General features: G+C 51.6%; 1 protein-coding gene across 1 annotated transcript; it reads left to right on the forward strand.

Annotated features, from left to right (window-relative positions):
* Nucleotides 1-26292, forward strand: NUFIP2 (nuclear FMR1 interacting protein 2). Its single transcript, XM_035139817.3, has 5 exons — nt 1-60; nt 6461-6965; nt 17060-18769; nt 23205-23237; nt 24651-26292. The coding sequence occupies exons 1-5, from the start codon at nt 1-3 to the stop codon at nt 24701-24703; spliced, it is 2361 nt and encodes a 786-aa protein (XP_034995708.3). The 3' UTR covers nt 24704-26292.

A 26292-nucleotide genomic window follows, 5' to 3' on the forward strand; every position in this document is an offset into this window, starting at 1 on the left:
ATGGCGCCAAACTTCATTGGTCCGGATTGCAATTCCGCTGACTCATCTCGTATTTACAAAGTGAGCCCTAAAAGTGTTCAGAAAGTGGTGGTGGGGGATGAGTGTTCAGACCCCTGGGCTCTCACTTGTGGGGTGCCTCAGGGTTCTGTCCTCTCCCCCATGCTTTTTAACATCTATATGCAGCCGCTGGGAGAGATCATCAGGGGGTTTGGGCTTGGTGTCCATCAGTATGCTGATGATACCCAGTTCTACCTCTCTTTTAAATCAGAACCAGTGAAGGCGGTGAAGGTCCTGTGTGAGTGCTTGGAGGCGGTTGGAGGATGGATGGCGGCTAACAGATTGAGATTGAATCCTGACAAGACAGAAGTACTGTTTGTGGGGGACAGGAGGCGGGCGGGTGTGGAGGACTCCCTGGTCCTGAATGGGGTAACTGTGCCCCTGAAAGACCAGGTGCGCAGCCTGGGAGTCATTTTAGACTCACAGCTGTCCATGGAGGCACAGGTCAACTCTGTGTCCAGGGCAGCTGTTTATCAGCTCCATCTGGTACGCAGGCTGAGTCCCTACCTGCCCACTGACTGTCTCTCCAGAGTGGTGCATGCTCTAGTTATCTCTCGCTTGGACTACTGCAATGCGCTCTACGTGGGGCTACCTTTGAAGGTGACCCAGAAACTACAACTAATCCAGAATGCGGCAGCTAGACTGGTGACTGGGAGCGGCCGCCGAGATCACATAACACCGGTCCTAAAAGACCTACATTGGCTCCCAGTACGTTTCCGAGCACAATTCAAAGTGTTGGTGTTGACCTTTAAAGCCCTAAACGGCCTCGGTCCGGTATACCTGAAGGAGCGTCTCCACCCCCATCGTTCTGCCCGGACACTGAGGTCCAGCTCCGAGGGCCTTCTGGCGGTTCCCTCATTACGAGAAGCCAAGTTACAGGGAACCAGGCAGAGGGCCTTCTCGGTAGTGGCACCCCCCCTTTGGAATGCCCTCCCACTAGAGGTCAAAGAGAACAATTACCAGACCTTTAGAAGGCATCTCAAGGCAGCCCTGTTTAGGGAAGCTTTTAATGTTTGATGGATTTTTGTATTTTAGAATTTCTGTTTTTTTGGAAGCCGCCCAGAGTGGCTGGGGGAACCCGGCCAGATGGGCGGGGTATAAATAATAAATTATTATTATTATTATTATTATTATTATTATTATTATTATTATTATTATTAGCACTCCAAGAGATAAAAGGATACTTACTGTACAACATCTATGACTCTGCAGACTGCAAATCGATAAAGAATCCAGTCCAATGAATCAGCGGGGGGGGGGAGCCTTAAAGTGTTTTTTTTTTTCAAATAAAAAAAAAGTTTGAAAAATGTGCCTCGATAAAATATGAGAGAGGGGGGGTGGGAGAAATATAAATATAATGTTATGTACTTAGTGGTTACAAAAAAGTTTGTGAAGAGAAAACTACGGTAACAAATAACTAAAAATATTCAGTGCAGACTGGGGAAGCATTTCATCCAGTTCAAATGAGAAAAATGAAATGGGACAGATGAATGGTAAAGAGATGCAAAAAGTACATTCAGCACAGCAATCAATCCCTGGGAACTTTAAATGTTTGTGAAATAGGCCCAATAAGCCTTCAAAGCAGCAGATGGGCGAAAAATGGGCCAGCTTTGCTTAAAGTGATTTCTTCAGAACACTTTTAGTGGGACAGTAGTAAGCCATCGTATCTATTCGGATCCAACAAGTAATGTCAGATACAGTACCTCAACTTCTACATGCAATATTTAAAAGGGGAGTTTGTGTTCCTTAAATAATCAAATCAGTTTATTTCAGCTTTACGCTCATAAAAATACAGAAGCAAGCAAGGCACTCGTAATTGGGTTACAATTAATAAAATAAAATAAAATATGGATAGAAATAAAATATTTAAGAAATATACAAAATCAGGGATAGTAGAGGTAAAGGGACCCCTGACCATTAGGTCCAGTCGTGACCAACTCTGGGGTTGCAGCGCTCATCTCGCATTATTGGCCGAAGGAGCCGGCGTACAGCTTCTGGGTCATGTGGCCAGCCTGAATAAGCCGCTTTTGGCGAAACCAGAGCAGCACATGGAAACGCAGTTTACCTTCCCGCTGTAGCGGTTCCTATTTATCTACTTGCATTTTGACGTGCTTTCGAACTGCTAGGTTGGCAGGAGCTGGGACCAAGCAACGGGAGCTCACCCCGTCACAGGGATTCGAACCGCTGACCTTCTGATCAGCAAGCCTTAGGCTCAGTGGTTTAACCACAGCACCACCTATCAGGGATAGGATATAATAAAAGAGTTTCGGTTTCCATATAGGAGACCATTACGTCTCTTATAGGACAGAAGTTTAAAAATTTGTGTTCCTTAAATAATGCTGTTTTGCTGATCTGCAAAGATATGCAAGTTTAAGGGGTTAAATAACTGATGGAAACTCACAAACTGGCAACGCAATTGTGTACATGTCGGCTCAGGGGAAAGAATAGGACTTATTCCTTGGTATGTCTTCTTCTTCTTTGGCGATCACTCATAGCCAAGTGATATTGTCTTCCATAAGCATGGTTATGTATATAATTGTAGCCCTAAATGAATACAATTGCTGTCCTAAGTGTAAATCATTGTAGTGGAAGAAATTAAATATGCAGAAGGGCTTTAAATATATAGATAAACTCCTTCAACAGCAGAAAGTCTTCTAGAAATTTTGGACTTGTTAACAACTCCCATCAGCGCCAGTCAATACAGCCATGTTTAATTTTGTTTCATGATGTATTTAATTTTGTCTTAATAGCATAAATTCCACATTTTACTTATCCAATACTCAGCGGAGGGTATTGTACAAAATACATGTTTAACAAAATGTATATATACCGCTTACTAGAACAGAAGACCTCGAAGCTATTTACAAGATAGTGTTGAATATTCATTTAAAATACCAATAAAAAACAAAGATTTAGAAAATTAAAATATAAATCCAGTAATTTTGTTGAACTTTTAAAATACTAACGTAAAATCAGAAGTTCAAACAAGGAAAAAAATGTAATCAAAGTTCCAAAACAGAGGTTGTATTTTCCAAATGAATAGAGAGTATATTTTGAATAAAAATGAACAGCCAAATTTTGCAATTGCGTGGTGGAAGAGAGCTTTGTACATTCGAATCTGACACATAAGGAATGAAATCCTACCCAATGGTGTAGGCATGTTCTGGATCTTAGGCGTAATAAAATCACATGCCTGGGCAGGCTTGCTGAGAAAAATGTTTATAGCAGGTGCTGCAAAGAATTCATCAAAGGTGCCTTCCGAATATCAATGGGCAGGGAGTTCCAAAGGTGGGGTTTGGTTCCCCCCCTTGCAAAAGAGAATTTTGTGTTATTACATGTTGTGTTCTTATATATTTATTACTGCTTGCCACCTCGTGTGAAATATTTCACAAGGCTGGATAGAAACTGATGAAGTAAACATGAAAACAATGGATAAATTGCATACTTCCTCTATCAATTGAGGTTAATATGTCGCCTGCCTCTGGGGACCCATCCCATTCCCTCTTGCTTTTTATATGTTTGCCAAAGTTTATTAGGCTTGCCATACTTCAGGAAAATTCCTGACACGTCCTGGTTCTTCCGGTGTGAAAATGGCATCAGGATCAGGGGAGAATTTTGCCCCATCGGAAACAGCTCCAAAAGTTTAAAATCACTATTTTGGGGAGAGATCCCCCCCCAAGAAAAAGCTTAACAATTTTGGGGTCTTCCTAAAAAAAGGGAAACAACTTTGCAAGTGTAAGGAATGTTACTTTTTGAAATATGCCAACCCTCACTTTATATGCCTGGTGAAAACATCAACATAGCTCAGTTGGGACAGTTGCGTATGTATTCCTGCATTGTAGGGGGTTGGAATAGATGACCCTCGGATCCCTTCCGACTCTACAATTCTATTTTTCTATGATCAATGCTAAGTTTGTCTTGGTGACCGTTCCTTCTCCATATCCATTCCTGGCTTTATTTGTAGCTGGTATTAACTTCAGTTGGAAAACTACCCCTGTCTTACGTCAAAGGACAGAAGCTGCTTTTAATATAATGTTGCAACTCGCCCTGCGACATTAAGACGGACGGCGGGCAATTAATCAATTAATAATTGGCAGCTCCCTTTATTGTTTCCTGGAGGGCCCTCCTGCACCTCCCCTTCTACTTTTCCCAAAGCAGCAGCATCTCTTGTGTAGTTAAGCGTGCCTGCGCGCGCGGATCTCTAAGGAACGCGTGGGGAGGGGGAGCGGCGGCTTGGATGATCCACGTGTCTTTCCGGGAAGTGTCGCTCCTTCCTGATCCCAGCTCCGGTAGTGAGGTCATCGCCCGGATTTAGGGCATGAGACCATCCATTGCCAAGACTGGCAAAAGGTTGGTGGCTGGGGGGGGAGGGGAGGGGAGGGGGCCCAGAACAAGTCAGTCCTAGGATGGCAAGAGGAAGGGAAGCGCCCCCTGCCGCCCAAATATGCGCTTGCAAAGTTTGGCGCGTCCCTGTTGGAAACGTGCAAATACTGTACAGTATTTCTGTATATATTGCCAATTTTCCTCGCGCGTAAACGAGGAGGCGCGTTTTAAGCCCGTGCCCGCCTGCGCCTCTTTGCGCGGCGATCGCAAGAAAATAAAGTAAGAGATATGAATGCAAGGCCTGGGCCCAACTGAGTAGACCCATGGAAATCAATGGCGCCTAACAGGCACGTGCATTCATTCCGATGGGTCTACTCTGACTCCAAACGCAAGGCGCTTTCTAAGTTCACCCCCTGGCAACAAAAAGGGGGAGAGCCTGATCAGCTGATTGTTTTCCTTGGAAAGGGGGAGGGATCAAAACAAATTCAGTATACCTGGGCACTCATTTTCATGGTGCAACGATCCTTTAACCACGCTTCCCTGGGATTAAAGCCCCCCCCCCCCCGGAACTCAATAGGGGCTGACTTCGAAGTCGGCTCACCTAAACTTGGGCTCTTAGGCCTGCCTACCCCGAGATCAGTGGGGTTTTACTCCCGGGTAAGGAGACACACAATGCACACGTGACGGAGCAGGATGCGGGCATATCCACAGTCGAAGAGCCAGCGGTCAGTGTCGGACGAGGCCCGGGAGAGACCAGGGTTCAAATCCCTCTCTCAGCCATGAAGCTCCCAGGATGACCTTGGGGGTCAGTCCCTGCCCCTCAGCCTGACCTACTCACAGGGTTGTTGTGGGGAGTAAGTGGGGGGAACAAAGTATGCACCACCCTGACCTCCTTGGAGAAAAAAAGTGCAATAGATAAATACAAATAATTGAATTATACATCACGTACACACACCCACACCCGTATGTAATTAGTTATTTAAACTGTTTTAATTATTTGGGTTTTACTTGTAACCAGCCCTGGGACCTTAGGGTGTAGGGTGGGTAATTAGTAATGATGATGATGATGATAATAATAATAATAATAATAAATGTAAGTCGCTTGGAAACGTTATTAGATAACAAGTGACCGGTAAAGACCAAGTAATAATAAAATAAATAATAACAATAACAGCAGCAGCAGCAGCATACATACATGTACACACAGCCACATCAGGATAATGTCCTTTTCCCATTCTGGAATAAATATATATGTGGTTGTGTGGATATATATAGAGAGAGAGAGGAAGAAAATTGACAAAACCCTGATCATTCCGGAAAAGGGAAATGGACAAAACCCTGATCATGGCCACAGAGGATTGCAAAACAGACCCGGATCCCTTTTCCTCGCTGGATCGCTTTAGGTTTCCTTGTTTTTGTCAACTTTATATTCCTTCCTGCTCATCCTTGCCGCCCGCGCCGCGTCCATCCCGGCAGCGAGCAAAGCCCCGAAAGCTCCAGAAAGGGGCGGCGGCAGCGGCAGCGGCAGGAGCGCGCGCGCAGGTGGCGCCCCGTCCGCTCCCAGCTTTCCACGTCTCCCTTCCTGGGGCCGGGAGGAGGCGGGCGGAGGGGGTGGGAAAGCCGTAGGGGGCGGGGAGAACCCAGGCCGGGCTCGGGAGCGCGCGCAACAGCGGCGGCGGGGCTGCGTGCGAAAGCGCCTTTTGCTAAGCAAGAAGCAGGATCGAGGGGAGCCGCCGCCGCCGCCTCGCCAACGACGGCTTGCTGGGGAAGAAAGAGGCGAGACTCCGAATTGCTGACGTTGGATTTGGCCGGCCTTCGGGAGAAAGCAGCCCGGGAAGCACAGAGTGGGGAAAAATCTCGGGAAGGAGGACCCCCCCCCCAGCCCGTGCCAAGAATGATGGTGCTGGAAGGAGGAGGGAGTTTTGCACTTGGGAAGTAATACCGGAGCAGAAGAAGGGGGCGCAAAAAACCAAAGGGGGGGGGTCTGGCTAGGGCGGGGCCAGCGAGGCCCGGAAGCTTTTTGATTGCTGGAGATCGGTTGTCAGTCTGCTCGGATCCCCCCCCTCCACCCCACCCCCAGCTCTCTTTCCAGGCCGGGAGCGGAGCGGCAGACGGGCTGGGTGGCTGGCTGTTGCGCGCCGCGCTCCCCCCGGCGGGCTGTGGGCAGGGGCGTCCGGGAAGCGAGCGAGCGAGCCGAGAGAGAGACCCCTTTTCCCGGACGGTGCAGCCAACGAAGGGAGGCCCAGAAGGATCGCGGGTGGGGGGAGAGCCAGCCGCCGCCGCCGCCATCATCATCCGGAGGCCCCGTGGCTTTTCAATGGAGGAGCAGCCCGGCCATCAGCCACCACAGCAACAGCAGCAGCAGCAGCAGCAGCCGCCTCACCACCATCACCACCACCACCATTACTACTACTACAACCACAACCACCACCAGCACCACCAGCAGCACCTGGCCGAGGGCAGCGCGCCCGCCAAGGCCTCGCCGAAGGCGCCTTTGCAAGCCCTCAAGCATGAGCCCAAGCACGGCGCCGGAGGAGGAGGAGGAGGAGGAGGCCAACAGCCCGACGCGCCCAGGAAGAAAGCAGGTCGGCGGCCCAGGGCGCGCGCAAAAAGCCGGCGAGGGGTGAAGAGGGCGGCGTCGCCGGTCGGGGCGCCCTAGCGGGCGGGGGCGCACATATCGGGGTTTGGGGGGGTCAAGGCATGCGGGCGGTTGGGGGGGGGCAAACGGCTTGACCTCCGAGTTCCCTTTTTGGGTGGGAGAAGGAGATCCCGGCTGGAGGTCTCCGGGCGTGTTGCGCGCTTTGCAGAGGCCGACGGGGACCCCCTTGCTAGGAGGGACGAAAGCGCTTTCTGGATATCGGATGGGAGCTGGCTGGTTTTTTCGGGGGTATAAGTAGATGGGGGTTTGGATATGGTCCTTTTTTAGGGGGGGAGCCAGACCCCGGTGTTTCCATGCTGCCTCGCCACCCCCAGACCTTGAGCGGGGTCGGTCTCCCCACGGCTTGCCTGGGATGGGGCCGGCGAGGAGGGAGGAGGGAAGGCAGCTCGTTCTTTGGGGACAATAATAAAAAATATGCTATCAGGAAGGTTTTGGAGGGGGAGATCCCCACTGGATCCCGGCCAGAACCAGGATGCTGGTGGGATTCGTGGCTTCTCGTTTTGGGGGAGGAAAAATCAGATCCCGGATCAGAATCGGGAAGGCAGTAGAGAGGGTCTTTATTTGCTTTCACTTTTTAACAGGGTTCACTCGGAGCTTCACAACCTGAAATGTGGGAGCTGTTTTGGGGATGGAGAGAGAGGGGGGGAAATCAGATTTTTGGTGGCGGGCGCATTTCGTGCCGCAGACACAAAATCACACCTTTTATACCTGGGACCCCCCAGTCAGAGCCAGGAGCGACCCCTAGTTAATGTATGGGAGGGGGTTTAGGGCGACTAAGAAGGGCTGGAGTCCCTCTGCTGGTTCCGGACCCAAATCTCTCTTATTTTGCCGGGGGGTCGGGAGAGAGAGAGAGGCTCTCAAGCCAGGACGGGGGTGGAGGTGTGTGTGTCGGGGGGGGGGCTGGGGATATGTGACCCATGGGTTGGGGGGCTGGGAATGAGGGCGCGTGTATTGGGGGGGCTTAAATGTGTACTTTTGGGGGGAGGCCGAGGCTGGCCTCGCTTAGGCCCGAGCGCGGTGCTTTTCCTCTCCTGGGGGAGAAGAGGCAGGGGGCTGGCTTTGGGGCGGGGGTCTTGGGCCCGGGAAGAGGCGGCGTCAGCGGAGGGCAGAGACCCGGCTCGGCCACCCAGGCCTCCTCCCTCCTGCTGGCCCTTTCGGGGGGCCGGGAGGGACCCCCCTCTCTCCAGGCCTGGCAGCCGGCGAGGCCGCCTCCTTCCCGGGCCTTCTCCTCCTCCTCCTCCGCCGGGGCCTTCGCCGCCATGTTGGGCGGGAGGCGAGCCGCCGAGACCGCCACCGCCCTGGCCTGGCTCGGGCCTAGACGGGGGCTCCGCGCCATTGTCCGCCCCGGACGGATGCTGGGGGTCGGGGGCTGGGGGGGGGGAGATGTCTGGAAGCAACAAGGGTTTTTGGGGGTGGGGGCGCGGGATGGAGGAAGGGGGTCTCTTTGGGGCAGGCGGGGGTGGGGGTGTTTTTAGGGGCGCAAGGCAGACCGCGAAACCTGCCAAGGACAGGCAGGGGGTTTTTTTGGCGGGGGAGGGGGCTTTGTTAAGATGGTGGTTGAAATTCTTCCCTCCCCCTCCCCCCCTGCGAGGGATTTGGGGTCGTGTGTTATGTTCACCCGGTTTGGCCCTCCTAACAACCCTGCCAGGTAGGCTGGCTAGAGGAAGAAGAGGTGATTGCTCCCAAGGTCACCTGGGTGGGGTGGGGATGATTTTTGAACCCCGCTGCTTTTAACCTGCAACAGCTTGTTTTCTTCTAATTATCAGCAACTTCTCCCTAATAATGATCTCTGTCGTGCAAGCGGAAGGGAGCTCCAAAGGTCACCTGGCTCAGCCTTGGCTAACGTGGTTGGGGCTGATGGGGGTTGAGTCCAAAACATCTTGGGGGGGGGGCAGCAGGGTGGCAAAGCCTAAGCAAAGAGGAGCCCACCACCTCCCAAGATTGTTGTTACTACCCCACCCTTAGGAGCTATGGGGTTCTTTCTCGCTGTATTTTATCCTTGCAAAAGCTTTGTGTGTGTGTTTGTGAAAGAGAGAGCAAGAGAGATGGGCTTCTTGGCTGATTCGAACCCAGGTCTCCTAGAGCTAGTGTGCCGCTTCAGCCACAGTGCCGCAAGGGCTTCTGTTGTGGAAGTGTCTGGGAAGATTTGTGTGGGCACCCGAGCCCCCAAATGTATAGCAAGGACTTGAGCTGTGGGTGCCATGGGGAGAGAGGCAGATCTTGGTCAGAGAGTGTTTAAAGCCCCCTCACACCAGTTGAACACAGTCAGGGCCCTCCCCATCCCACCCACCTCCCAAAATGCTGGGAACTGTGGTGTGTTGGACAGTACGTAATTCTGGGAAGGGTCTCCTAGTAGTCCCCAGCACCCTTAACAAACTACAGTTCCCAGGATTCTTTGGGGGGAAGCTATGGCTGTCAAACAGTACTTTAAGTATAAGGTCTGGATGGGACCCTTAAGCAGGTCCATGGGATGCCTCTTCCTGAAATGTTTTGAGCACTAACTGCCTTGAAGAGTGGACAATTCTGGACCAGATCAGAGGACTTTGTGTTTGTGGCCCCCTGGAAGTTGCTGGGCTTCCCATAGCCAGTGTGCAAATGGTTTGGGGATGGTGGAGCCGTGCTCTACCAACATCTGGAAGTCTCCAGGTTCACCTTAGATCAGGCATGTTCAACAGGTAGACCACGATCTACTGGTAGATCATGGGGGTGTCCCAGGTAGATCGCCACCTCCCAGGTCGATCTCCACCCCAAAAAAAAGCTCAACAGTTTTGGCTTCCCAAAAAAGCTCAACAACTCTGGTCCATCCTCCTCCAATGGCAGTGGGCAGATCACTGCCAGTTTTTTTAAATATTGTGAGTAGATCGCAGTCTCTTGGAAGTTGGACATCCCTGCCCTAGATGAACTTCCTTGCAGGGCAGTTGCTTTCTTCAGCTGAGGCAACCACTTTCCATAATATTTTTGTATAAAAACATGGATGCTTAAGAAACAAACCCAACCCTCAGTTATGTCCCTCAAGCCAATACAATATGGGGCATTTCCTATTAAAATCATTTTGGGGAGGATGTCGGCCAGATTTTGCATGGTCCAGATTTTTACCCTGCAATTGGCAAAAAAACTCCCTGCGTTCTCTTCATGGGCATTATAAGTGACCAATTCTGAAAGAGTGAGCCCCCAGACATGAAGTGTGCATGGTGGTCCAGGAGCCGTAAACTCTTCCCCCCCCCTTTTAGTGATCCATTAAAACCTTCCTTTCATGGATAGGAAGGTGTGAGGACACTGATGTCCCTGTTCTGCAGAAAACTCTCGCCATCCTGCCTCTCCAAATAAATCTCCAGTAAGTGGACAGAAGAGGACTTGTGGGGGAAATCTTTGATTCGATTCTTCTCTTTCAGGTTGTTTTAGTCGGGAACCAGTGTGTGTGTGAACACACAGATAGGTATTTGTACGAAATAGTAGTAATACAAATAGTAGCAGAAATTTATATATTGTTTATAGGTCACATGGTTCACGGTAACAATATTTAAAGGCGGCAGGTCAGGCAGAAGCAAAATTTTGTGCCTGAAGGTTTGCTTGAAAAGCCAGGCCTGCAAGCCTGTTTTCCCACAGTAAAATGTTAACAGCAGGACGATGCTCCAGAGACTTGGTGCTGTAGTTGAAAAGGTCCTGTCTCACCTTAGTACAGGTGTTCCTGATGTTTCTGGGCCATGGCTCCCCTTATCCCTGACCATTGGCTCTGCTGGCTGTGGGGTATGATGGGAGTTGTAGTCCAACATCATGTGGAAGGCCGCAGGGTTGTCATCCCAAGGCCTTCACATGTTGAAGACAATGTAGGTTAAAAAGATGCAAGAGCATGTTGCATCCTTGAAAGTTCTGGGAAGCTCAGAAGCTTGTGCATCCCAACAGAGGGTCCACCAGAGATCATGGATCTTATTCATGACATTCATGACATTAATATTTATTTGCTGTGTGCAGTTCTGGTCGCCTCACCTGAAAAAGGATATTGTAGAGTTGGAAGCGGTTCAGAAAAGGGCAGCCAAAGTGATCCAGGAGATAGAGCAAGACTCCTAGGAGGAAAGGTTGCAGCTTAGGGGTGACATGATAGAAGTTTATATAATTATGCCCAGCATGTAGAAAGTGGATAGGGAAAAGTTTGTCTCCGTCTCTCATAACACTGAAATTTGTGGACATCCAGTGAAACTGCTTTAGATTTAGGACGGATAAAAGAAAGTCCTTATTCATGCAGCGCAGCGTCAAAGGGATGGAACAGGAGGAACCTAAAGGTAAAGGGCCTCCTGACCGTTGGGTCCAGTTGTGACAGACTCTGGGGTACAGCTTGCGGGTCATGTGGCCAGCATGACTAAGCCGCTTCTGGCGAACCAGAGCAGCGCACGGAAACACCGTTTACCTTCCCGCCGTAGAGGTACCTATTTATCTCCTTGCACTTTGACGTGCTTTTGAACTTCTAGGTTGGCAGGAGCTGGTACCGAGCAACGGGAGCTCACCCCGTCGCGGGGATTCGAACCGCCGACCTTCTGATCGGCAAGCCCTAGGCTCTGTGGTTTACACCACAGTGCCACCAGTGTCCCAGCCACTGACCTAGATGACTTTAAAAGACTCTTAGTCAAATTCCTGGAGGAGGAGAGGGCTGTCGAAGGCCTCCAGCCATGGTGTCGGAGTCCAAGGTGTCTGGCTATTCTTCCTGTTCTGTTTTTCCTTTGAGAATAGCTTCCTGTGAGGCACCCCTAAGCGATTTACAGTACTTTCATCTTTTCCAAATGCAAAAGACACCCTCCCCACCCAGGCCTCTTGACCTTTGTAATGTTGCGTCAGGGTTGGAGCCGATCTTCTCCAGAACAAACACCTGCCATTCGCCCTGCACACGCCGCAGATCTCCCACACTGCCATTGGACCATTGTGGCCACGTAACGGCTGCATTTGGGGCTTGAAATCTCTCTCTCCCCCCCCCCCACTGGACTCTCAACATCCGTGAATGCATAGTCAATCCTGGCACCCTTCGCTTTGCAGGAAAGGAGAGGGTGCTGCCATGCCTCCAAGTTATGGGTCCACCCCTGGCTTTCAAACTGGGTTCTGGGGCTTATCAGAGGTGGCCCATATCCCCCGCAGAAATGGCTCATGAGCAGTCCTGAAAGCCATTTTTGTCCTCTCCGGACAGCTGGCTGACTGACTGCGATGAGATGCGGTTTGGATGTGTTCTGGGCCGCACCCTCGGTTTAGTGGGGAAACTCCACATTGTTTGGATTGCACCCCGCAGAATGCGTCCTAGAATCACTTTGCAGGCCGCACGCCGAGATTTGTAGCAGGTCTTTGGTTTCCTAAATGCAGAAGTGGGTTCCTGTTTTCTGAAGTTTGAAAACCACCTCAAACAACGTGGTGAAAACCAGTGGAGAAAAGATGGGTGTCTTTTCCCTACGAGATCCTTGGAATGTTTTAGGGCTCCCAGCAGCCAGCGCAGCCAGCAGTCGCGGATGGAGGTAGTTGGAGTCCAGTGGCCTTTGGAAAAAAGGCCATAGCTCAGGGCTGGAACATTTGTTTTGCATGTAGGAGGTCCCAGATGCAGTCCTTGGTATCTTCAGGTCAGACTGGGAATGAATCCTTTCTGAAGCTGGAGTGCTGCTGCCAGCCAGTGTAGACAGTACCAAGCTAGATGGACTCTGCATAAGGCAGTTTCCTATTTCAATCCTTGATTCAGAACCATCAGGTTTGGAAACTTGCTGCATTTTGAGGGGAAAGGGCTGTAGCTCGGGGATGGGTGGGAGGGAACGACGACCTGTGTGGCCCTCCAGATGCTGTTGGACTCGAACCTCCAGCAGTCAGAAAGGCTGGGGATGATGCGAGTTGTAGTAACATTACCCCTTGGAGGGTCACTCTCTCCCTACACAGGCCTCCAGGCAGAGTTAGAAACTAGCGTGGAAAATGGCTCCTGTGACCTGAGTTGTGGGCGCCAAAAGAGAATGTCTAGTCGCCATTTTTTTTGGGGGGGGGGAGTCAGCAACTCTATTTATTATTTTGATAAGCATGAATTAATTTGCAATTCACGTAAGTGGCACATTGTTAGTATCTCATTCTTAGCAAAAATTGTCAATGTTTAATTTGGTGTTGACAATAAAAATACTGCTACAGGTACGGTACTTCAGTTTTCAAAACACTCTACTCTTTATTGTTAAATTCCTTAACAAATTGTCTGTCTTTGACATATACTTTGAGGCTTCAAAGCACATACATTTCAGTAATCCTTGAGTGTCAGCCAGGCACAAAAAATGGTGCCCAGACTTTATGAGGTGCTCGCAAATGGAGAGTCTTTAGGCGCAAAATGCGCCTGGCGCCCTGCTAATTTCGAACCCTGCCTCAAGGGTGTCTTCTATTTGTACACTTGAAAATCTGGACCAGAATGTAAAATAATAATGGAAGGGTTTTTTTTGATGCTCCTGGTTCCCAAGCCCTGCATTTCTGAATTGCGGTGTCTGTTTGGTGACTTTCAAAACTCTCTGCCGCAGGAGGTAGCGGTGGCCTCCGGCACGGATGGCCTTAAAAGAGGATTGGACAAATCAGTAGAGGGGAGGGGGTATTAATGGCTATTAGCCAAGATGGCTACTCTCTGTCTGCTTCTAAATCCCAGTTGTGGGAAACTGCAGGAGAAGAGAGGGCTCCGGTGCTCGGATCCTGCATGTGGCTTTCCTACAGGAATCTGTGAGAACGGGACGTTGGATGAGATGGGCCTGATCCTGGTAGTTTTCTCTCCTTAGGTTCTTAAGTTTCTTATCGGTTCATCCCCTTCCCCCAGTGCAACACTGCTATGGCCGTGCGCCTTCTCTTTCTCTCTAAACATTTCTGAAGAACAGCAGTGGCAGAATAAATATTAACCGAAAGAAAAGATCCATCGCCAGCTGAGTCTCTGCGCGCTTAGCAGTTTCCAGGCGGTGGAAATTGCTGGTGCCCTGGCCTAGTCCACTTAAAGTTGGCGCTGTTTTGTCTCCTCTCTTAGTCTGTAGTTCTTGGGATGGTGGTGAAGAGGGGGCAGCTCCATATCTCTGTCTCCTATATTATAAGGCAATAGCTACATGCAGAAAATTAAATGTCAGCTGCTTGACGGTGGAACCAAGGGGGCAGGCTCTCCTTCCTGGGCAGTGTTCAAGCAGAGGTTAGGTGGCCATCTGCTTTAGTTGAGATACCTTGCATGGCAGGGGGTTCAGATCCTTTCAGACTCTACAATGACCACAGAGATCATGGAATCCTAGAGTTGGAAGGGGTCCCGAGGGTCATCTAGTCCAACCCCCTTCAATACAGGAATCTCTTGCGCAACATGGGACTCGAACCCACAACCCTGAGATTAAGAGTCTCCGGCTCTTACCAGCTGAACTAAAATAAGGGATCGTCCTGTGGTTCCAGTTTCCCTTGTGCCTTCGGCGTGGTAGTTTTATGTGTGAAGGAATTGGAGGGCATGGGTAGGCAAACTGAGGCCCGGGCGCCGGATCTGGCCCAATCACCTGTGGGTGGTCTGGGAATCAGCGTGTTTTTACATGAGTAGAATGTGCCCTTTTATTTAAACGCATCTCTGGGTTATTTGTGGGGCATAGGAATTCGTTCATTATTATTTTTTGAAAATATAGTCTGTCCGCCCCCCCCCCCAAAGGTCTGAGGGACAGTGGACTGGCCCCCTGCTGAAAAAGTTTGCTGACCCCTGGCATAGGGGCATAGCTCAGGGGTAAGGCTCTAGGTTCTATCCCTTTTGGCATCTCCAGTAAACACAGTGCTGAGCCACCTCCACCCACGGACCGACTCTGCGCAAGGAAGCTCCCTGCATAAGCCTGAAGTCTCCTGGGCATGGACTGTGGCTCAGCTGTGGAGCGTCTGTTTTCAATTCACGAGGTCCTAGGTGCATCCAGGAACACAGGAAGCTGCTTTGATCTGAGTGCGCAGAGAGTTGGTCCCCCTATAGCTCAGTGCTCCAACTGGCAATGGCTCTCAGGGTTTCAGGTAGATAGTCTCCCCCAGCCTTACCTGGGATGGAGAATTTTTTGTTTGGGAACAGCAGGGCCACATCTCGGCACCAAAAGTTCCCTGTTTCCATCAGGTGGTTTGCGGAAGGGTTGGGAGGTTTTTGGCATTGTGCTTGACGCAGCAGAGTTGTGCTTCCACCTTGTCTCTACGTAGGGGGGGGGAAATAGGTGGGGGGGAAAATCTCTTGAGTCATGTTGACTTTTGGAGCAAGCAGACGTTTCCATCCACTCTGGAACTCAGGATAACACGGGAGTTCTGCCCCTGAGAGCTCTGCAGTCCACAGGGAATCTGCGGGCCCCATTGCCAGAGGGCTGGAGATGCAACACCCCCCCCCCCGAAAAAAAACCCAGTTAAAAACAAGCATTTAAAAACATTAATAAAATAAAATTAACGATAAGCTAAAATACACAAAGGCGTTCTATGCTTCTGGGTAGGCTTGCCTCAATGAGCATGTTTTGAGCAGTTGCTGAAAAGTTCATTGAAGGCGCCTTGCCTGACGTCAAGTGGCAGGGAGTTCCAAAGTGTAGGGGCTGCCACACTAATCCTTACAAATGTGAAACGGGGATTATGGGGCGCCCGTAAGAGGGCCGCTTCTGCAGATCGAAGCTGTCAAGTGGGCTTATATGGGGCAAGGAGATCTCCGGTCCCAAGCTGGCAAGGGCGTTGTCTGCTAAGAGGAACGCCTTGAACTTGGCCCGGCAGCAGGTGGGCAAGGTGCGCAGATCTGAGCACGTGCCGTGGGTCTCACTTCTGCCAGCAGTCGTGCTCCAGCATTCTGCATTGGCTGCAGCTTCCAGATCAGGCGCAAGGGAAGCCCCACATAGAGTGCCTTGCGGTAGTCCAGACTTGAACTCCCCAGTGCCTTTACTGCTGTGAATCTGTTTGGTTTGGCACTTCCACATTCTGTAGTCGCTTGAGGTCCGCGCTCCTATCGTATGCCTCCCCCCAGTGGAAATCTTGAGGAAAAATGAACAAATAACGGACTTACCTGGGTGCTGAGCACATAGATTGGAGCGCTTGGTATTCTAACAGGAGCAAAAGGAACTTTTAGCGCTTTCATGTGTAAGTGTTTGTGGTTTGAGCAGGGGAGGTTTGCTTCCCTTCTTTCTACCCTGTTATGTGGGGTAGCAGATATTGTCTGACTAGGATCTCGGGGAGGTCAGGAATCTCAGTGGGTGACCTTGGGCTCCAGCCGCTGCCTCTCAGCCTAGCCTGCTTCGCAGGGTTGTTGTGGAGATGAAAGGAGGAGAGAAGCACATATGAAATAGAAGTGCAATTAATCGATTGATCGGTTATTTTTTGTGGTAACCCACCCTGCCCCCTTAGGGTGGAGGGCAGGCCCTATATCTTTCTGCACCCAGATATTCTTGAATACACACACACAAATAATAATAATGTTTGATGGACTGAGTTTATTTAATACCCTGCCTTTCCCCTGCGAGTCTGACCCAACTAGCTTACAGCCAGTGTTAAAACTCAGATATATAATCTGATCACCAAATAGCATGTTGAATCTCGGTTACGGTTGCCATAATGGAATGTCTAGGTGCCATTTTTTTCATGTTGGAAGTATTATTATCATTTCTATAGCGCTTTATATTTATTTGAAGCACAAATCTCAACGCGGTTGACAACACACTAAAACATCAAATGAAACAATCCAGAATTAAGCAAATTCTAGCTTCCAGGGCAGTATTTCAGATCCTTCTCTCAGGGACATTTTGCTTTCCCCAGTTGCCCACCTGGCATCCAGGGATCTTCAGATGCTTGCAATTGGACCCGCGCCAGTCGCAAAAACGCACCTGGTGCCTGGCTAATTTATAACCCTGCTTACAGCAAGTGTCCACTTTGGGGCGGTGACTGCGATGAGCCTCCAGGCACAGAGGCAGTCTACCCCCCCCCAAAAGTCCCAGTTGCTAGCGGGCCAGAAGGCAGTCAAAGTGGGATACGAAGGCAGTGCGACTTCTGACCTTAACGCTTCTGCCTTTCTTTTCCTCCTAGGCTACGGTGAGCTGAATGGCAGCATCGGAGAACGGGAGTCCCCCCCCAAGAGCTTGAACGGGGGCGATGCTACGGCCAGCCCCATTTCCCGGGTCCCCAACGGCAGCCAGACCCCCGGGGACTCTGCCCTGGCGCTCAAGCAGACCGCGAAGGGGAGCGGTGCCTTTGGGAAGCCGGGGCTCAAGCCCAAGGGCTTTGTCCCCAAGGGGGCCGCGGACAAGAAGCCGGAGAAATGCTTTGAGGGCCGGTCCCCTGACAAGCCCGAGGCCCTCTGCATCCCCAACGGCATGGTCTCCTCGGGCTACATCGCCAACGGCTACGTCGCCAGGGGGGCCGACAACGATGGCAGCGGCTCCGAGAGCAGCTACACCACCCCCAAGAAGCGGAAGGGGCGCCGCAACAGCGCCAAGGGGTGCGAGGCGCTCGGCCTGACGCAGGCCACGCCGCAGGAACCCTCGACCGCCGCCACGACTTCAAAGCAGGAGCCTGAGGGCGGGGAGGCGAAGGCGGGGGGCCGGGTGGACGCTCCCAAGCCAGCTTGGAAGTGTGAGGCCGGGGGCTTGGGGGCCGGGCGTGGGAAGCCGGGCGACATGCCGCCGCGGAAGAACTCTGATGGGAAGGCCGGCGCCGCGGGCAAGAAGTTTGAGGAGCGGCCGAAGGGCAAGCACGTGCCGGCAGCTTCCTCCAAGGAGGACTCCTGGACGCTCTTCAAGCCTCCCCCCGTCTTCCCGGTGGATAACAGCAGCGCCAAGATCGTCCCCAAGATCAGCTACGCCAGCAAGGTCAAGGAGAACCTCAACAAGGCCGCTGCGCAGAGCGCCTCCTCCCCGACCCTTTCCTCCTCCTCGTCTTCATCTTCGTCCTCCTCCCTGTGTTCATCGTCCGCCACCGAAGCCCAGCTGCAGCCCCCCGGCCGCCTCTCGCAGGTCCCCATGTCCGCCATGAAATCTGTCACCTCGGCCGGCTTTTCCAACGGGCCGGTGTTGGCGGGGGCCGACCGGGGGCCCCAGCCCCTCCTGGTGCCCGGCGGGATCCTCTCGGCCTCGGAGGGGGGGCCCCTGGACGCGGCGGGCCTCGGGGCCGCCCCGGCAGAGCCTCCGCCACCCAAGTCCAGCCTCTTCATCTACCCGTCGAATATGCAAGCCGCTCTTCTCAGCGCTACCGTGCAGGCTGAGACGCCGCCGCCTCAGGCCAGCCAGAAGAGCCTGGGTGACATTTTTCAGAACCAGTGGGGGTTGTCGTTCATCAATGAGCCCAGCGCCGGCCCAGAGGCGGGCGCCAGGAAGCCGGCAGGCCCGCAGGCCGCGGAGGTGACATTTCAGGGGGAGGGCCCAACCGCCCTGGCGTCCCCAGGGCCCGAGGCGGCTCCCTCAGGGTCCGACCCGCCTGCCTTCCCCAAGGCCTACGAGCTGGACAAGCGGACTAGCCTGCAGCTCCCTGGCAGGGTCCTGAAGCTGGGGGCTGCGGGCGAGGCGGCCGGCGGCAGTGGCTTCCTCTCGGAGCCCCTTCGGCCCGGCGGGCAGTGCCAGGCCGAAGCAGGTGGCACCTTTGTTTTCCTCTCCAAGGACTGCCCCGTAGAGAGGCGCCTGGCCTCGCCCACGAACCATTTGTTAGTTTCCGCCAAAGAACTGAGGTGCCAGAGTGGCCTAGGAAGGAAAGAGAGTTGGGGTGATTTTGACCTGAGGGCGGCTGTTCTATATCACACTCAAGGTAAATCTATATCTTCGTTGGTGTCCTGCTTCAGCCTCCGTTTTTGTCCTACCCCCCCCCCCTTGGCATAATGGATTTAGTGCTGGTTTGGGGAACGGTTTTTATTTTAAATCCTACTCGTTGGACAAAAACAGGGTCGCAAAGCAGCCTGGGGAAAAAGTAAAGTAAAAAAGGCCTTTTACAGGACATAGCATGAAAGGAAAATGGGCTGGGAGGGAGGAGGAAAGAAATGAACCTCACTTGGTTTTGGGGTGCTTTCCGTCAGGGGGAAATATCAAAGTGGGCGGGTGTTGTGGTGAGAAACAGCCGTGCGGATGTCAGAAGATAAATTGTTTTATAGATTATGTGTCTGGTTGGAATGTTGGTCTGAGAAAATTGACGGTTGAGGCATCTCCCTGTGCCTTCATTAACTTGCCTATTTGTTCATTTTGTATTTTCTCCCTTTGTATTTGTGTGTGTGTGAGAGAGAGACCCAACACCCCCCCCCCAATTCTCCTGCCCCATGCCATTCCGACACCTGCAGCCTAAGGATGTGAGGAACACCTGTTCCTTTCCTACCCAGGTGTTGCCTTACGTTGTTCGTTCTTTATAGGCTGCCTTGCAGCCGTGAAAGTTTCCCCAAGACGGCTCACCGTGCAAATCCCGTGCAGTGAGAATCGTGCTGTAGCTTGCACCGTTTCACAACAACGCGTTTATTGTCCCACCCTAGTGAAAACGTTAAGAGGAAGACTATAAGTACTGAAGACAGCGGGGGCTCCTCCTTTTTTGGGTCCCCTTTCCTTGCAAAAAAGAAAGATGTGAAAATAGGGGTTGCTGTGTTTTGTGGCAGCCACAAGGTCTCACAGGAGCGACAGTGATTTCCAGGGGGGAGAATGCACCAATGGTGGGAGCTGCTTAGGTGCTGGTGTGGGAAAATCTGATTCTAAAGTTTTTTTTAAGCCTCAGTAGTGTAAAGGGGGGGGGGAGTAGCACTTTGCTAAGGGACCCCCCCTCAACCATTGTAGCCTCGCTGCTCTCTTATGGTGGCCTCTGCCAACCTGACAACATTCTGGGTGTTTTCGACTACAACTCCCATCAGCCCCACCTGGAAGGAGGGGTTTTTTGGGGGGGAGGGGGGATGGTTGGGGAGAGCCCTGCTTTCTCTTGATGCCTCCTTGCGCATCTTCCGCTGTCCCCTTCCTTTAAGATTAGGGAGGGGGAGCCTCTGGCAGCCCCTCCAGGCGCTGCCAGGCTACAACGCCCATCTTTTCCAAATGGGATTTGGAGTCCCAGCACCGGGGGGGGGGGGGTCCCATGCAGGTTTTCCCCACCCCTGATGTCGTCCAGGGGCAGAGGGGTACTTCTGGGAAGCTCATTAGCGGGGCAAAGATGTCAATCGTCTTTTTGAACTGCAGCAGCTGGTACCATAAGGTAGACTGTGTCCAGATGTGGAGGTTCTCTTCTCTAGCAGCAGCAGAAGCGGGCAAGGCTTACTTAGAATGTTAACCTTGTAGAATTGGGAAGGACCGTCAGGAATCTCAACCCAAGGGCCCCCATCCAATTTGAAACCATTTTGGACCCTACTTGGCTGCACCACTAACAATTTTTGCAGATCAGGGGCCGTAGGACAGGGGTACCAGAGGTGGCACCCCCTCCTCCGGATGTTTCTGGTCTCCTGACTCAACATCCGGGATAATGGAAGCCGTTAGGGAACAAAAGAGAGTTTGGGCCGCTGTCACTCCTGCATTTTGGGGGGGGTTGGGCTAGATGACCCTCGGTGGGCCCCTTCCAAGTGTACCATTCTGTGAATGGGTCTAAGCTAACCACGCCTGCTCTTTTCTAAACTGCGTAGTGTGATGTTTTTCATGAATACCTGACACATGCAAAAAAGGAGGTGGGTATTTATAGCAACACTCGAGGTGGTTCAGAGGGACGGGGGGAGGTTTGCATGCGGAGCAGCTTCCGCCAGCCCTTGGCATCAAGAGAAGGGCCTCAGCCCAACGTCAGAGATCACTCGCTTTGAAGGTCCCGGGTTCAATCCCCGATGTAGTCTCCAGGTGGGCAACGGCTCCTGCCTGAAGCCAGGGGGCCTGGCTCCATTTAAGGCAGCTCCCTTTGTTCCTCTGAGACTCCACCGTAGCACCTGCTGGCTGGGTCCTTTTCGAGGGCATCCGCCAGGAAGCACCACCCCGGGGGCTGAGCTGTTGGCAGGGGGTGCAAGAGTTGAAGTGTGTTGTGTCTCGACCGTCCCGCTGGGCAGAGGAAGCTGCTGCCTTATAGCTGAGCAGGCTCTTATAGGTAAAGCTGCCAAAGGCAGGACCCTGTGGAGGAGGAGGAGGAGGAGAAGGCTTCCTCTCCAAATCTCGGACAATGCAGGCTGCTACCCTTTTAACAGGCTGGTCAAAAATAAAATCAGAGCACTCCTCTTTTGCTGAGTAGTGTTTTGGTGCCTCCAAGAGGCGAGATCTCTTGAGGGGATCACTCTTTTGCCTATCTACCCCAAGCTTGTTGACTCTGACCGGCAGCAGCTTTCCAAAGGTCCCCTTTGCTGCTTGATGGATTGAGAAACAAAAGCGGAGAGGCATCCAGGGGGTTGGGCCGGAATCTCCTTTCTTGGAGCCCCGAAGCCAGGGAATTTCTATCTGGCCAGTTCCTGCTAGTGGATCTTCAGCCCCGCAGCTGCAAGGGGTGTGTGTGTGTGGCTTGCTGCATCTCACGGCTGTTTTCTGACCGGTTGTGGGATGCAGTTTGCAAGGGACACTACACGTCCCCCGTCCTCTGTGGTTCCTTTTCCAGGAGGTCGGCTGACCTCACGGCGGTCACGGATTGCTGCCAGCCTGCCATGAGTGCCAGTTTCTGGGGAGAGTCGCTTTTGCACTCAGGTCTTGCTTGCAAGGTTTCCCGTTACGGCCGTGTTTCTCAAGCTCCGGTCCCCAGCCGTTGCTAGACTACATCTCCCTTCCTTCCTCCCTAGCTAGCAGGGATGGTGGGAGTTGTAGCCCAACGACGGCTGGGAACCCAAGATTGAGAAACGCTGTATTAGGGGCTGGGTGTAAGTTGGACTCAGTCTCACATCAGCCCCATCCGGCATGACCCAGGTGGTTGGGGATGATGGAAGTTGTAGTCCTGCGACATGGGGAGCGCCACCCATCCCCCATCCCTGAATCCTGAAATTCCTGCATTGAAGGGGGTTGGACTAGATGACCCCTGAGCCTTCCCAACTCTGCCGTTCTGTGATTCTGTGTCCCTGTTGGACATCGGTAGATGCCAGTTGCTAGGAATCCCAAGTGGGGAGAGAGGCTTATGTGCTCAGATCCTGTTTGTGGGGTTCCTCTGGAGAGATCTGATTGGTATTGTGAGATCAATGGAGCCGGGTTGGATACAACCATTTTTGGCCTGATTCAGCAGCTAGGCCCTCTTCCCATGTTCTCTCCTACTAATCTGGGGGAGATAGAAAGGGGGGGATAGAGAGTGAAAAACCAGCCAAGGTGGAGAGTTTTCAGCTCTCCTGATATTCTTCCAGGGGCCAGCTTTGGCCGCCGTCAAGGATGTGGTTGGCAGCTGCAGTCCAGCAGCACCTAGAAGCCGCCGAGGTTCACCCTCTGCCACTCAACAGGTTGTGGCACAAATGGGGCAGCTGCCCAGAACTGCTCCCCAGGAGGGCTCCGTTTCTTGGCTCCGTGGCCTGATCCAGCGCCACATCCCCTGTTTCTTACACCCTGGCCAGGAAGCTAGCAGGTGTGGGCGGTTCAGCCAGTAAAATGCCATTCATTCAACGCCTCTTTTTCTTTCTTGAAGCGTCTAGTCCTCAAGGGTCCAGAAAGACTTGGGAAAGGGTGTTTGTGTGTCTTTTTCTTGCCATGCCTGGGTATTCCTGCATGGCAGGGGGTGGCACGACTAGATGATCCACAGGACCCCCCCCCCCTCCAACTCTGATGAGGCCGAGGCAGCCTTCTGCAAACTGGCGCTCTCTGGCTCCGCCTGGACTCCCAGGACCCATAATCTCTGTCCACTGGCCATGCCACCTAGCAGGAGCTGGGAGCCCCAAGATGGCCGGAGGGCAGCAGGTTGGCAATCTCAGGGCGCGCTGTGTGTGTTTTGTTGTTCATTCTCCTTTTTGCTGGAAAAGAGGGGTGCCAGTTTTGCAGAGATGCTGTTTGTAGAATTGGGGTCCTCACCTTCCTCCCCACCCCTTTTTTCATTCTTGTGTGTTTTTAACTTTTTAGATTGCTTTCCTCTGGGGCAGGCCACCCTTTTCTTCAGCACAAACCAGAAAGCCTTTTTAAGTGTAGCTAAATAAAAGTGGGTGCCCGGCTGGAGGGAGGGGGCGTCTCAGGAATCCTGTTGAAAATTGGGGGGGGGGGGTGTTGTTTGGAGAAACATCCCTTTGTTGAATGCCTCACACAGATCCGAATCTGAAATACTTAACTTTCCCCTCCTCTCTCTCTCTCCACAGAAATGGAAACAATTTGTATTTTGAAAAAGCAAGGTAAGAATCTCCTATGGCCACGACGTCTGCTTTGCCTCTGCCCCGCTGCGAAGGATGGGCTGCTTAATTTATTTTGTGTAGGGAGAGTTGTGTGGAAGGTTGGCTGCTTACGGTGGGGGACTGCGGCCTTCCAGCATGACCAGTGGGCAGGGATGCTGGGAATTACAATTCAGCAACATTTGGAGGGCCGCTCCATAAAAAACACCCCAATAATTTATCCTCGAACAACAGCCCTGTGATGAAGATTGGGCTGAGACCATTGGGATGCTCAGAGGGCTTCCTTGCTTGTATAAATTTGAACCCAGGGATGATGGGATTTTCCCCCCAAGAGGGTGAGAAACCCCTCCTCAGGGAGGCTTCATTGTTTAGCTGGTTTAAACTAATTTTAATTTCCTTTAGGAAGGACCCTGGCGGCTTTTTGTCAGGTGTGGGGAACCTTTGTCCCTCCAGATGTTGCTGAATTGCAGCTCGCCTCATCCCTGCCCATTGGGGATGCTGGCTGGTGGCCGATAGGAGCTGGAAGTTCAGTGACATCTGCCTTGACCTCTTCGTTTTCATAAAATTGATATACCGTACTGCTTGATGATAAGCATTACATATATAAAACATTAGATGCTTGGTTATTTTTTTTTAAAAAAAAGCAAAGAGGTTTGCAAAAATAATAATGCAACAAAATGATCAATCAAAACCATTAAAAGCAATCATTTGAAACACAGAAAAGGATTAAAATCAGGACTCTATTGTACAGCTGCAAATAAAACGTTTTAGGTGTGTTGTAAAAAAAAAGTAGTAGTAGTAAAAGTGCATTATACAAATGTGGCACTAGATGGCGATAGTGAGCTATGTCAAATTAAATGTATTTTTCAAAATGTTTTTTAAAAAGCATTTCCGCAGGGTTTTTTATACCGTATTGGCCCGAATATAAGCCACACTTTCCCCTCCAAATTCCAACCGTGAAAAGTTAAAGTGCGGCTTATATTTGTGACCTTACGGTCTCACTGCTTAAACAGCTGCCCACGAGGGCTGTCGGGGATGCGGAACAACAGTGCCCGTCCTGACCGTGGCTCCCAAGGCCCCCCCCCAAACCACCGCAAGGAAGGGGGGAGGGGAGGGAGGCCGCCAGCAAAGCTGAAAAATAATAAAGATTAAATTGCAAAAAAAGAAAACAGAACACATGCCAACATGTCTGGACAGGCTTACCTACAGAAAAAATGCTTTCAGCAGGCATCAGGAAGAGAATATAGGGAAAGCATCTGCCTGGTATCAATTGGCAGAGAGTTCCAAAGATCGGTTTCCTACAAATGCAGAATCTTCATGCCGGTTCCACAGATCTAAGTGGGGAAGGGGACCTCGCGGGTAGTTTGTTCCCTCAAGGACCTGACTTCATGCTCGCTGTGTTTCCTCCTTCTCCAGACCCCAAAAGGATAATCACTTACGACGAAGCCATGGATCACCCCGACCAATGATAGGAGCCCGGAGGTGCCGCTGAATCTCTTGCCGCCGCCGCCGCTGTTACCTCTCTGCCGCGAGCCTCGCAGCTCCCCACACATCCAGGAGGGCGGGTGGCGGTGGCTGTTCTGGCGCTTGTTCTGGCGCGGCGAAAAAGGAACTAGAATCGCAGGATAATATATACAAATCTATATATATATATAAATCTATATATATATATATAAATATATATAAATCTATATATATTAGTTATTTTAAAAGAAATTAAAAACAGGGGCCTGCGGGCACGACGAGACTTTTCACGTGGAATTGGCAGAGACTCGCGTTATGGGATTATTTAAACTTCGGTTCGGAGTCCTCTCCACTGCCCCTCCCCCCTTAAAAAAGAAGAAGACTCCTGCTTCTTTCTCCTGCCACCGCCCTGTTCGAAACCGGACAAGAATTCTTAACGGGTAGAGACACTGCCCCCCCCCGCACATTTCTGGACATCTGCAGGAGAGGGGGGGAGCCTCCAGCCGTTTTCCCGCCGGGAGTCTGCAATCGCCGACGACACACTAAGTCTCCGGGAAGCCGGGACCCCCCACCCCCCACCCTGACCTCCCTCCAGACCTGCTGTTTTCCTCCCCTTGCGCCCCGATGTTTCCCTCCGTCGCTTTTGGTTTTACTGGAATCCTAAATCCCAAAACTGCAGGATCACTTGGGGGAGGGGGCTCGGAGCACTGGAGGGTCATCTCTTTCCCCACCCCCACCCCTTGTCGAAGTGAAGGTGTGATGTGGAGGGGAAATCAGTCTTAAAAGTCCCTCCCGTCCCCCGTCCCCGCCCCCCCCCCCCGCTCTCCTCCTGGGGAAACCAAAAAGAGGCTATCACTACAGTCATGTCATCTGCACACACCTGCCGTTTCAGGTATGCTGGGGGTGGGGATGGGGGAGCGTGTCATCTTTGACAGCCAACGTCCAAAACTTCACAGATTGCCAGGAGAGTTGTTTTTTTTAAATTTTTATTTTAAAGAAGCGGTTCAGGGGTTTGGGAGGTTTGGGTTTTTGAGGGGAGAGGGAACGATGGCAGAGGCGGGGGGGGGGGGTAAAATTGCTGTTCCTGCAGCTTGGCACCGTATCCCCAGGAAGAAGCCAACGGAGGAATTTTCAGCCCATAGTTTTTCTCCCCTGAATGAGCTTTTCATTTTTCTGTTCTCTGTCAGTCCTCTGTTGAATAGCTGGAAATGTAAGGAAATCGTGATTTCTTCCCCCTGCCCTTTGCTAACTTTCTAAATAACGCTGGTGTGTGTGTGGGTGTGGGTGTACACATACGTTACAACTCCTATCTGGGAATTCGTTTTTCTAAAAGGAAAAAAACCCCACCAGGCCTTTTGCCTTACCTTTTCCTAATTCTCCCCCAGCTCATTTCCCTCAGGCAATTAAATTTTTTTAATGGTCTTGACATTGAGAGGCCTGTTCTAATGGGTTTCCGCTGCCTGTATTTTTATTTTTATTTTGATCTGGGCTTTGCTTCTGCTCCCCCCCCCAGCTTTTCACCGCAAGAGCAGAAATGGAAAGAGGTTGCAAATGTGACGTCGAAAGCTCTAATAAAGTCATTTTTGATTTTTTT

The sequence above is a fragment of the Zootoca vivipara genome, chromosome 14 (genome assembly GCF_965207765.1).
Source record: "Zootoca vivipara chromosome 14, rZooViv2.hap1.1, whole genome shotgun sequence".
Classification (NCBI taxonomy): Eukaryota; Metazoa; Chordata; class Lepidosauria; order Squamata; family Lacertidae; genus Zootoca; species Zootoca vivipara.

What these genes read in the sequence shown, in the direction of transcription:
- NUFIP2 (XM_035139817.3), top strand. Translation starts at nt 1, where the DNA reads ATGGCGCCAAACTTCATTGGTCCGGATTGCAATTCCGCTGACTCATCT. An exon ending in CGCGCCCAGGAAGAAAGCAG is followed by an intron (nt 6,966 to 17,059) that starts GTCGGCGGCCCA and finishes TTTTCCTCCTAG; the next exon opens with GCTACGGTGAGCTGAATGGC. An exon ending in TGTTCTATATCACACTCAAG is followed by an intron (nt 18,770 to 23,204) that starts GTAAATCTATAT and finishes CTCTCTCCACAG; the next exon opens with AAATGGAAACAATTTGTATT.